General features: G+C 39.2%; 1 protein-coding gene across 21 annotated transcripts in view; it reads left to right on the top strand.

Moving 5' to 3' along the window:
* ZMIZ1 (zinc finger MIZ-type containing 1) overlaps positions 1 to 12,166 on the top strand; it is a 326,060-nt gene that overhangs the window by 305,209 nt on the left and 8,685 nt on the right. For all 21 annotated transcript variants that reach the window (XM_040702495.2, XM_015288283.4, XM_046942997.1 and 18 more), the window contains 6 exons: positions 956 to 1,061; positions 1,610 to 1,770; positions 2,064 to 2,131; positions 3,524 to 3,592; positions 4,140 to 4,387; positions 7,371 to 7,534. In XM_040702495.2, coding sequence (XP_040558429.1) covers positions 956 to 1,061; positions 1,610 to 1,770; positions 2,064 to 2,131; positions 3,524 to 3,592; positions 4,140 to 4,387; positions 7,371 to 7,534 — 816 coding nt within the window. The remainder of the gene's footprint in view (positions 1 to 955; positions 1,062 to 1,609; positions 1,771 to 2,063; positions 2,132 to 3,523; positions 3,593 to 4,139; positions 4,388 to 7,370; positions 7,535 to 12,166) is intronic.

Genomic DNA, 12,166 nt, shown 5'->3' with positions numbered 1-12,166 from the left:
GCCTAGGGGAAGAGGGGAGTTTGCTCTCCAAGCTCTTTAGTATGTGCCTGAGTTACAGAGTGGCTGAAGGATTTAAAGGAAGTAGATTATTGTGGTGTGAACTGTTATCCAGTACTAATTTCATTTACATAGGGAATTCAACTGCAGTTGATTTGACATGATAACTTCAGCACTCTCATTGTTGATGATGATTTTCAGATGAAAAATTCGTATCCCATGAAACCTTCCCCCTTTCTCCTTTTCCATGGTTAGTTGCTTTTGGATACAAGTCCTATATTTTTAATGCAGACTGTTGCACACATTACAGCCTGGGCTTTTAACTGCTCTGTTGTTACTGACAAGAAAGCAAGCTGCTACTTCTCCCAAGGTCACAGTGTGAGGCATTTTAATGGGAAGCCATCGACACATTTTGCTTTACTTCACATTGAAGTGTCTGTGCCTAATAGCATTTATCTGTTGGCTAAAAGCAGGGGCAGCATCCTGCAAATCCACAGCAAGCTCTTATGACTCTGGAAAGGAGGATTCAGTGAGTTGCAGGCAGATTGGTGGCAAATTGTGCAACTTATAACATAGTGTGATGGCAGGCAGATAGTCTAGATTATGTCAAAGAATCCAGGGTCTTAGGAATAAACCCAAGTGTCAGAGATGAATATATCAAACCTTCCATGTTCTGAATATTAAAGAGGAAGAAAATGCAGAACATCTTTTCTTTTTTTTTTTAAAAAGCTATTGTATAGGAGTACGCTGTGCTCCTGGGGAACAGAACAAAATACTGTACAGCATTCAGTATATCCCTATGGGAGTGCGTGCACTCAGCAGAGCAGCACCAGCTTTCATATTTATGCATTAGTTGCCTCCTGAAGCTATGCATCCAAGGGAAGAATGCAGCTCTGTTCAGCAGCGTATGTACCATGTGTGCTTGGTTCTCGTGGTAACAAAGCGTGTTCTCTTTCAGTCACACTTGTTCGTGTTGCAGTTAGTACACCGGCCATCAGTTCGCTCTGTACTTCAAGGTCTACTAAAGAAACGCCTCCTCCCAGCAGAACATTGTATCACCAAGAGTGAGTTTTGTTTTTTGTGGGTGATGACTTTCTTAAAATGCCTGCATTCAGTTGTGATTAGCTGTTTCTACACCAGATTTGCTTGCTTACTGAAAACTTTAAACAACACTTAAGAATTTCCAGAATATTATGTGCATAGATTAAATCCTTGGGATTCTCAAAATTTTTAAGTCTGTTTGGGTAGGGTAACAAAATACCAAGAACAAAAGCTTAGTCCCTAATGATGGCTCTCCTGTCCTGAGATAATCTGCTTTTCCCCCCATATTTGTTTTTCTCTTATTTTAAAGAGTTGCATTGAAAGATTCTTCCCCTTTGTTCATTTAGGGCTGCTTTAAGTGCTTTTGTAGCACTTGCCATAGTTGAGGCTATGGCTGATATGCATGTGTGCGATGGTTTGTCTGTACAGCTCAAGATTATGCAATATACACTCGTGGATAAATTGTCTGTTAAAATAGCCTGTAAAGGATGAATTGTTGGTCTTTCATATTTCTACATTAGGATTTAAAGTGTACATGTATTTTTTTCATGCATACCTTCTTCCTAAACAGTAAAAAGGAACTTCAGTAGTGTAGCAGCTTCCTCTGGCAATGCAACACTAAATGGGGAAGATGGAGTAGAGCAAACTGCTATTAAAGTGTCTCTGAAGTGTCCGATCACATTCCGGCGGATTCAGCTCCCAGCAAGGGGTCATGATTGCAAGCATGTACAAGTGAGTAGACGCCAGTGACTTCACAGTGTTCCCTCCACCATATGCCATTACCTTTTGCTTGGTTATTGTAAGAGAGAGCTTAACAGATTTCCTTCTTGTCTATCAACATAAAAAGTTAAATACATACATGTATTTCTGTTGAATGTAGAGACAAGTAAGCTATTTGGTTTAGGTGTTAGTTCTAGTAGGGTTTTCTTCATGGCATTTTTACTTTTGTCTGACTGAGTCAGTTAATACAGAATTTTCCTTTGATTTTTCTCTCTTTTGTTTGTTTGTTTGTTTCTGATACATAGTGCTTTGATCTGGAATCTTACTTACAACTGAACTGTGAAAGAGGAACTTGGAGGTGTCCAGTATGCAAGTAAGTGCAACTATGCTACATGAAGCACTGCTGTAGGTGATTTAACCAAATTCCAGTAATATTGAAGGTAATGAAGAAAAGGTAATTTATTTGGAAGGGAGAGAAAGGAAGTGCTAGAAAATAAGATATATATAAATACATTACGTTTACCTAAAGTCCAGTGAGAATTCTTCAGTATTGTATGAATTGAGGGAACACCCAGGATTTTTTAGAAATTCAAAAACAGGAGATTTAACAGGAGATTTTCTCACAAAGCTGCAAATACGAAAGTTTGGAGGAATTACTTAAAGAAGAAGGGTATTTCAACCTTATGTCTTGACCAGAGCACTAGCATACTGCAGAAGAAACAGAGCAAAATGCTTTGAAGCCATCATAGACTGCCCGTCCTTACATTTAAGTGAGCAAAAAAAGCCTCACAGAATGTCTGCAAGCCCATTCAATGTCTTTAACCTACTGTGCTCAGTGCACGTGATTATGAGTTGGTTACAGCTTCAGCTGAGAGCCAGTGCTCTTAAGCTCAAGCATTTGTAGCTGTAGCAGTTTGCAAGCATCTCTGCCCATCTCCTCTTCAGTCTTGGTTGTGTCAGCCAATGTTAGCTATTGAACAGATGTGCCCATTGTCTGTTTTATCTGCTTCTGTGGACATCACAGACTTGAGATAAGCTTGACCATCTGTGATTCATAGCTATCTTAAAGCGCAGGTGATTTCTCTGAACTACCTCAACCTTTTCAGTCCTTTGAGTTTGGCTAAAAATAAGAATTGGATGTCTTAAAAGATAGCAGTTGCTTCATAGTTTATGCATTGAAATATTCAGGCTAAATTTTGTGTCCTCTTTCTCTAAGTATGAGCACCTGCATTCTGATGTTAGTGCCAATGTAACTAACTCATTTCTGTTGCTGTTTTGTTCTATCCCCATCTGTGCCATGTAAAACAGTTATAATACACAGTTATTTTGAAGACATATCATTGCGTAGCTCAAGAAAACAGCACAGATGCAATTTTAAAAATTAGTAGTTGTAGATGATGATCACAGGAGAGATCTACTGTGCTTGAAGAGGCTTTATATCTAAAATACAGTTCAATAAAATCAACAATTTAAAAGATGTGAACAGTTTGTGGACATATACAGATCCTTGTATGTATGCATGTATCCTTATCTTTCCTACTTGATGTAAAAAACTATTATCTTGGTAAAGCAGATGTAGAACTAAGCTGTTTGTCCCAAGTCATTACAAGTTACTTGTAAGATATAGTAAGTTGGTAGATCTTAGACTGCTGATTCCGTCACTAACCTATCCTTCTTCCATCCTTCTTTTAAATATATGAAGATATATTCTAATATGAAGGAATTGGTTTTTTGTGGTTTTTTTTTTTTTTTTTTCCTTTTCTAGTAAAACTGCTCTGCTGGAGGGCTTGGAGGTTGACCAGTATATGTGGGGTATTCTCAACGCTATACAAAAGTAAGTGAATTGATATTTCTGATATTCAAGACTAAGTAACTGGGAGATATTTTAATGAGTGCTGAGACAGTCATGCCAAAGAAGGTGTTAGAGATTGAACTTGAGTATTCTGTTTCATGGCTTCTTGCTGAAGCTAGTAATATCAGTGAGCATAGCTAATAATAGAGTGTGTCTCTTTCTGCCTACTTAATAGATCTTGTTTGGGTCATCTCCTGATGACAGCCTCATCAGTGTAGCAGAAGGAAGAGTGAGAATGGAGGATGAAATGTTTTCTCATGTTTAGAAGGAGACCTTCTGATTCATATATAGCAGATCACGTAGATACGTTTGGATTTCACTGTGAGGGTATAAACAGAAATGTGCTCTCACAGTTACCATTTCTCGCATTTGCTTTCAGCATACACTTGAGGAGTGAAAGATTTTGAGGTTGTATATACTAGAACATTTAAAAACATTTGTTACCATCAGTTTCTTAGGCAAATATCAACAGAACTAACAGGAAACAGAAGAGCAATTGATGTGCTAAAATTCTCACGTTATTTTACAGCTCAGAGTTTGAAGAAGTTACCATTGACCCAACTTGCAGTTGGAGGCCAGTCCCTATAAAGTCAGATATTCACATCAAAGATGACCCAGATGGCATTCCCTCCAAAAGATTTAAGACCATGAGTCCAAGCCAGATGATCATGCCAAATGTGATGGAGATGATTGCAGCTTTGGGTCCTGGGCCATCACCTTACCCATCCCTCCCACCTCCTCCAGGAGGCAACAACTCCACCGAATATGGTAACCAAGGTAAGTTTTACATCTTTGTTCACACAAATTGTTACTCTCGAAGTCAGTGAGTCAGTCAGTCACCTTTGTTATGCAGGTTTGTCATTGCACCTTCTCACGGACATTCACAAGGAAAGCAAATATAAGTGGCTGCAGTTCTGAAATTCTGCATGAGATGTTTCATTTAAGATTCATCTAGTTAGAGGAAATGTCTTTTAGTAAGGCAATTGGTGACTGCCACATTTATTGCCATGCAGCTCTCTCTAAATCAATGAGCACTGTGTGTTCCCTTATGTATTCATGGCCTGCCACAGTATACATCTTTCCTCATTTTTTCTGTCTATTTTCCTTCTGTTCCCCTCTCATTCTAACAAAAGCTCCTCCTGCTACATTACTTGCTGTGTAGCAAACCTGATTCATTAATCCTGCCACTTGGGCAGGTGGCTGACATTGCATGGATCGCCCAGAAAATTTTAGCTGCTTTGCAAACACCTTTGCAGTAGATAATGACTTCTGAGATCCTCTGTCCATGCATTGCCAGTTTGAGAAACATAGAACTAAATCCAAGCAATGGAAATACCTTTTCAAATGACTGGTATACTCTGAATAACTAAATCATACTGACAATTCTGAAAATATGAAACCAGAGACTGTTCTTTTTGCAAGAAATAAGATATGACTCAGTTCAGCTCTGAGAAAAGACCAACTGTTCACACCATCAGAATCCTCAAATTGATTACAAGGTGATATATGTGCTTTTTGCAGGCATTTGAAGAAAAACGTATCTTGCATGCAAAATATGGTTAATTTGCTCCAATGACTGCAAAACTGATGACAGATGATAAAACTTTCCAGGTTTTCAAACAGATGAATGATTACTATAACAAAGCCAAGAGCACTGAATCACAAATTTTTCAGTTGTTAAGTAGGAGAGAAACACAGAGCATGAGAATAGAGCTATCTTTTCTTCATCATCTTTCTAGCTCCTTTACTCAGAAATGGACACAGTACATGTAAACTGGGTTTTAGGGTTTCTTTAGTGGTTGTTGCCTGGACTGTTATTTCCCTCCCTTTCCCTGTAGGTTCTGTAGCAGAGTTAGACATTGCTGCTCAGAGCCTCAGCTCATCAACTCAGAGCCACAACTCATTGATGTCATTTGAATTCCATATTGTTGTACCTCTGCTGCAACACACATATCGGTGCAAGGCACCAGATTATCCTAAATGACTTTACAGGTGTGTCCCTCAGCACGTGGCACAACTCTTACCTCAGAGAAGGGTGCATGGCTGTAAATGCCTGAGCACAGTGCATCATGTTTTCATTCTCTATCAGTATGTGCAGTGAAACTTAGCGTTTAGAATTGGGTGATTCCCCTGATTGACAACAGGGGTTTTCAGGATTCCCCTGATTGACGACTTTCTAGAAAAAAAGTAGTAGTGTTATTACTGGGGTTTACATTTGTTTGTAATTATACTGAAGTATAGTTTGTAAAAATAGTAAGTACTCAGTAATACAAGACCTTATTAAATTTTTCCTGAGAAGCAAGGCAAGAGCAGTTACATTCTGGGAGAATTATCCAGTTTGCAGATTAACAAAATGGGAATTAGTAAGGCTCTGTGGTATTTACATGGTAGATCAAAGTCCTGACTTCTCTGTGAAATACTCTTACATGGCTAATGACTTCTATTCCTCTGAGGTTAAGCTTCTGCTTATGAGGCTGTGCTGAAGAGCAAATGTTGCAGCTACTTCGGTTTGTTGAACTCCCTTCCTCTCTCCTTCCATTTAAAACTCCTGTATTCCAGCCAAGAAACCTCAAGTTCTCTGTTCAAGTTCCAAAACTATTCTATTGTTTCTGAGTTCAGTATCATGGAGTTAGGTCATGTATAAAAAATAGCTCAATGGCTTTAGTCCAGTCCTAATTCTTCAGAGCAGATAAACCAAAAGAGTTGGTATCTCAAATGAAAGTTCTAACAGAGGAATCAGAATAGAAAAGGATTGTGAAAATAAATCCCCTGTACTATGATGCATGCATACTGCAGAATTGTAGTGACGCTCACAGGGTTGAGGTGGAAGAGATCAAAACATACTGATGATGGCCATACGATACTTGTCCTGAAGTTCAGCAGAGGGCCCCAGGCTTGTTGCTAAATAGTAGGTGCGTGAAGGTTAAAACCAGATTCTGAATTCTTATGGAATTTTGATGTTCTGGAGAACATCTTTTCTGTCAAAAGTTAGATAGATTTCATAAATTCCCTAATATTTCCTTTTGAATGTGCGTATCCACATCTAAACACAGGATGCGAGCAGGCAACTTGTAGCTCTGAAAATGAGGATAGATGTTTCCAGAAAGGGAAAATTGATGTATATTCCGACAGTCAAATGAACATTATTAGGTTTCACGGGAACAAGGAGAATTACCTCCCAAGTCTCAATTAGACATGGAGGCCTCTTCTGCATTATCTCAGCAGAAGTTGCCTATTTATACTGAAGAAGAGGTGAAATGGATGTGCAACATCCATGGTGGCATCTTTCTGATACACCTCTGTCAATTAACTTTGTCAGAAACTGATGCAAAGCTGCAGTCCTCCTGAGTGCATGGAAATGTAGATAAAAATGACACAGGTGTCCTATATATAATTTGTGCTTGGGCAGTGAGTCAGTTTCACTCTGATTCTTTTGACTTTTTGTCTTGCTTAGTCTTAATTAATGACTTAACAGCAGCTTTTCTAAGTGTCAGGAGTTTTCAGTTATTTTATGAATGTACACGAATTACTACAGTCAATCCTAGTATTCCCAGCAGTAGCCAATACATGAAAGCCAAATACCATTTTTTCCTCCCTATTCCTTCAGCTGCCTCTGCAGTGGGGAGTGCAACATTGCCATGTTTCCCCATCCTATGCAGGGGAGATATGGCCCTGCACAGCTTTTACAAGAAGAAACTCTAAAAGATCAGTGTCAGGAAAAACCAAAAATTATTTTGTATCATATCTGCTTGTCTTTCAGGTAACAGTTACCAAGGTCATGGCAATTTTGATTTTCCGCACGGGAATCCTGGTGGAACATCTATGAATGATTTCATGCATGGCCCACAGCTGTCACATCCCCCAGACATGCCAAGCAGCATGGCAGCTCTCGACAAACCTCTCAGTCACCCTATGCAGGAATCTGTAAGTAATGGTGCTGCAGACGTAGATCTTTCTTTGCAGAAGTAAAATGCTCCAATCAGCCAAATGGACTTTCCTTGTGACTTGATTTTCCTTATTTTGGATTCCTAACTTCTGCAGCATCTGAAATATACTAGCCCTGAGAAATGTTGTCAGAAATATCAATTTTAGTTGCTGGCCTTTTCAAGTTTGTAGAGAGATGTTTTTAAGGTTTTTTTTTAATTGTTGTTTAAGCTTGTTTATCTGAAAGAAACAACCTGGCTCGGTGTACCTGTGTTAATCATTGTGCTTTCCTCTGACACCTGAAAAAAAACTAGCCATCAGTATCTGTGAATGTCCATCTTCAGCAGACAGCTTGTTATAGCAAGACATTGACTGACTTCAGAGCAGGGACAGTGTCTTCCCTGACTTCGTCCCTGAGGGCAAAGTTTGCATCAAAGCATTTTGTAAGGGATTCTATCCAAGTAGAATAAAACGTACCTTTTAGCTGTTGGGAATAGGACAAGCCTGTAGATTTCAAGGAGAGATACTGCTGCTGGTTGGAGGGTGCACCAGTGTAATAGATTTAAAAAACAGAGGTTCCTCAGGTCTCAGCTGGAAAGGCAGAACTGCTCATTAGAAAAGCGGCTTGCTCAGTGAACCAAGTTTTATATATAGAACTTTACATCCAGAAGATGCAGTACTGCAGCAACTAGACGATAGAAAAGTTACCAGCAGTGTTTAGCTCTTAGGCATGGCTAGTCATCTATTTTAACTCTATGTGGTATGTGTGTGTATATATCCTTTTATATTCAATTAAGTTTCAGGGCAGGGGCTTTATAGTGTGCTGTTACTGCACAGGAAGGATGTTTAACTTGATGAGTCATCTGTGCTGTGTCTTCATTGAGCACTAGAAGGTACTATTTCAGAATGTAATGAGGATATGTGGTAGCAGATGCTTAGGAAAAGCCTACTCAGTCAGTGTCTCCTCTAGCTGGCAGTGGGTTTTCCGAGGAGGATGGTGAGAAATAGGAAGGGAGCAGAGAGAGCATTCTTAGTATAGCTTGGACAGATCCCAAGTGAAAAGTGTCTGCAGAGGAAGAGTCTGGAAACTGTAATGACTTTACCACTTCACCGGCTAATAAAGGATAGAACAAATACGCTGTAAATTTAATTTTACTTTGGCAAGTTTTACATATCAGTTTAATGAGCAACCTGAGTATCTGTATCTGAACCAACTGTACAGCATGAGAATATAGTAGTGAGGGGAATTGCTACTAACCTGAACCACTCACACACAGCTGCTGTCATTTGAATCAAAGCCACAGGGAATTCTTCTGCACCTCCCATCTGTGACACCTACATTTCCACTCCGTCAGTTAACTGCTTTACCTTTGCTATAGCAGTTGCCCTAGTAAAATCTCTGAAGAGGTAGGATGTGAAGCAGTTGAATATGAAAGTGAAGAATCCGTGGCTTTCTGAAAATTGGACTCCTTACAGATAATAGCAAAGTTAAAAGTTGCTCAAGGCTATGCATACTGCAGAACTGTAAGAAGGTATTTGGACAAATGTTAATAGATTTTTGATTCTGTGGGTCAGTCTCTAGCAGATCTAACGCTTGCTTATGATAGCTAGCAATTAAAGTAAACCTTTGCCTCACTTGTCCCCCTTCTATCATGATATGCAAGCTATGCTATTCGGGAAAGGGAAATGGCACTAAAGCAGGCTCCACCTGACTTATGTCAGTGGGTGATTTGCCTTAAAAAGGATGAGTTTTCATGCCTCTTAGAACAACAGAATTAGATTGACCTTGCGAATTTGGCCATACAGTTTTTAGGCTGCTTTTGTGGACTGATAGTACTCTAGCAGAACTTTGTCAACATTACAAAGTCTCTGCTTCCCTCTTCTGTTTTTTCTTTCTTCCATTCTTCTCTCCCTGAAGGGAACTGTTTTTTGGTAGCAGACACTCAGGAAAGACAGCTTTAAAACTGCTGTGTTTAGAGAAATGCGTGCTACGAACGCGTCGTACTGATATAATTGAAAACTAATACGGGGGAGGTTTTGATCTGCGACAGTCCACCTGTTGAGTTTGCAGTATATCTGCAAGGGTGCATGTGATCGCAAGGGAAAAATGGGTGGGAAAAGTGGCAGAGAACAGCGGCAGGGCAGGATGGCATCTTTCAGCGGTTCTGCCACTTAGCACAGCTAAGAGCTGGTGAGTCTGTGACCTCCATAGTGGAGAGATGTATAAACAACTGACTTAACCTAATGATCTTTTTTTTTGCTATCAATTTTCTCCTGAGATGAAGGGAATATCATTCTGCAGCTGACAAGCTCTGTTGCTGTTCATCTCAGCACTCCTAGAGGTCACTCTTAGGCTGACTCATAAAGAATTTTGTTCTTTGTGCTATTAAACAGAAGATGTAGTTGTGTCTGCTATAAACTTTCCTTTTGCAGATTGTAAATGTTTTAAGAGTGCCACAGTTTACACTCCTAAAAACAACTCTGAATTACCTTGCTATGTAAGCAGTGGCAACTTTGTTAGACTCAGCATTCATAATGTAAGTTAGCGCTTTTGAAATGAAACAGTGAAAGTTGCAGACCTGAGCTGGACACCCACGTGTCATATTGTTTAGAGTGTTTTTACACCAATGATAGTTAATTCATCATTAGTCAACTGAATAAAGACAAAAAAATAGTCCTGAGCATTTACTCTGTCACAGGTAGGCCTGGATGAATGCTGTTGGATGGATTTTGAAGCTGTGTCGGCTGTTTAAGATTATGATAACCCTCAGTCTTATAATGAACGACTCCCTGTCCAACAGTTATCTCTGCCCAAGATACTGCCTCATCAATAAAACATTTATATAATGTTAGTATATGGAAACATAATGTATAGAATTTCTAACCTGCTTATCTGTTCTGAAATATGTCTGAAAACATATGAATGCCTCTTTGTTTAAATAATTACTTCAATAAGCACACCAGTGTGACCCTTGCCATGTACATTTGGGGATAAATTTAAGAGAATTTTCAAAATGATAATATTTTGTTTTATTTTCTGGAAACAACTTTCCCACTTCAGCAGCACTGTCTTTAATTGCTTTTTACTTTTTGTTATTATTAAGCTTTCTTACTTCGCACAGTTTCTGTCACACGTGTTCTCAGTGAACAAAGAATGAAACGATACTATTTGGACAGACATCCAATTTCACTTGGACTATTGCAAAGTTCTTAGGCTGCAGATTTGTTTACATTAAGCTGTGGTCTGTGGGTAGATTTTGTACAAGTTTACCCCTAAGGTAACAACAGTAATGTTACAGAATACATTCCAGGTAGTCAAATTATGACCCTAATGAAGAGAAAAGTGTACAACAGTACTTTGTAATAGTTATTTTAAAGTCTCATATGGGAAAGAGACCCAAAAACACTTTTACATGTAGAATCCTGCTCATTTCCACCAACATTCCTACTGCCAAACTATTGAAAAGGACCTCTATGTAGCTGAGTATGAGTGTTCCACTGTGTCACTGTTCAGATGTCAGTTTTCGTGCGAGTGGAAAAATGTTTCTTTATAAAATGCTTGTTTTCTGTGATTTTTTTTTTCTTAAAATCGTGGAATATTTTAATTAAGTTTTGTAATAACCTCCCTTTTGCTTTCCAAAACTGAAGATTAAGGTTAAAATAACCTTGCCGTTTACTGTGGTCTGAAAGGGTCGATGCTGACATGTGACATAGCATTTTGCCAGTTTCTGTTGGCTTGGCTGGATGAATTTCATGCTGTTGTTGTACGTATCTGTTCTTTTGTTTCAGCTCCACTGTGTGGCAATATGTAGCATTTCTCAAATTTACATTTTTTGCTTCTCCATATACCCAATTAACATGAAAAAACTGATTCTATGGCATTCACACTCATTTTTCTCGTGGCACCATGGTTAAGACCCAAAGAGTCCACTAGCATTAAAGGTGACATGTAGCAGAAGGAAAAACTGGATTTGTGCATTTTTGTTGCTTCTCTGTAATGTGAGAAAGACTTTTTCCTCTTTTTTTTCCATAATAGAGATTAGAAGATGCATATGGTTTGGTAGGTTATTCCCTACTGAAAACGTAGAAAATATTAAGCTTTTGCTAGAGAACTTGCCCATGTGAAAATAAAAATACGTTCTGTTGCACGACCTTTCCTTAACTTAAGATAATGTATTGTATTTCACAGGGTGTCAGCAGGTATGTGGCTACCTCCGGCAGCTCTGTGGGTGGCTGAGGAGCTTGGCTAACCAAGCCCACTTGTTTTTTTCAACCATCAGCTAAGAAAATCCCTTAAAAGGGATGCTGCATTCTGAAAAGATAGATGAAGATAAAATAGAGGAAGGCGTAGGGAAGGGCTGGTATTTGCCAGATGTTTGTAACAAGCTGAAACAAGAATAGGCAGCAATGTCAGCAAGCTACCCAATAAGGAATCTGAGCAGAACTTAAGCATTTTCTCAGTTGATCAGTTTGCTGGCACAGGGATCATTATTCAACAAATTCTCCATTCATTCCTGAAGTTTTTTCAAGGGCAAAGCATCTGCCTGGCTCACGCTGAGCAGCACCGTCAGCCCCCTTCAACCCCATGGGCTGCTTGGTTTGCACCTTCAGCTACGGTTTCCCACATTACAG

The sequence above is a fragment of the Gallus gallus genome, chromosome 6 (assembly GCF_016699485.2).
Source record: "Gallus gallus isolate bGalGal1 chromosome 6, bGalGal1.mat.broiler.GRCg7b, whole genome shotgun sequence".
NCBI lineage: Eukaryota > Metazoa > Chordata > Aves > Galliformes > Phasianidae > Gallus > Gallus gallus.
This window is presented reverse-complemented; position numbering and strand designations above follow the sequence as displayed.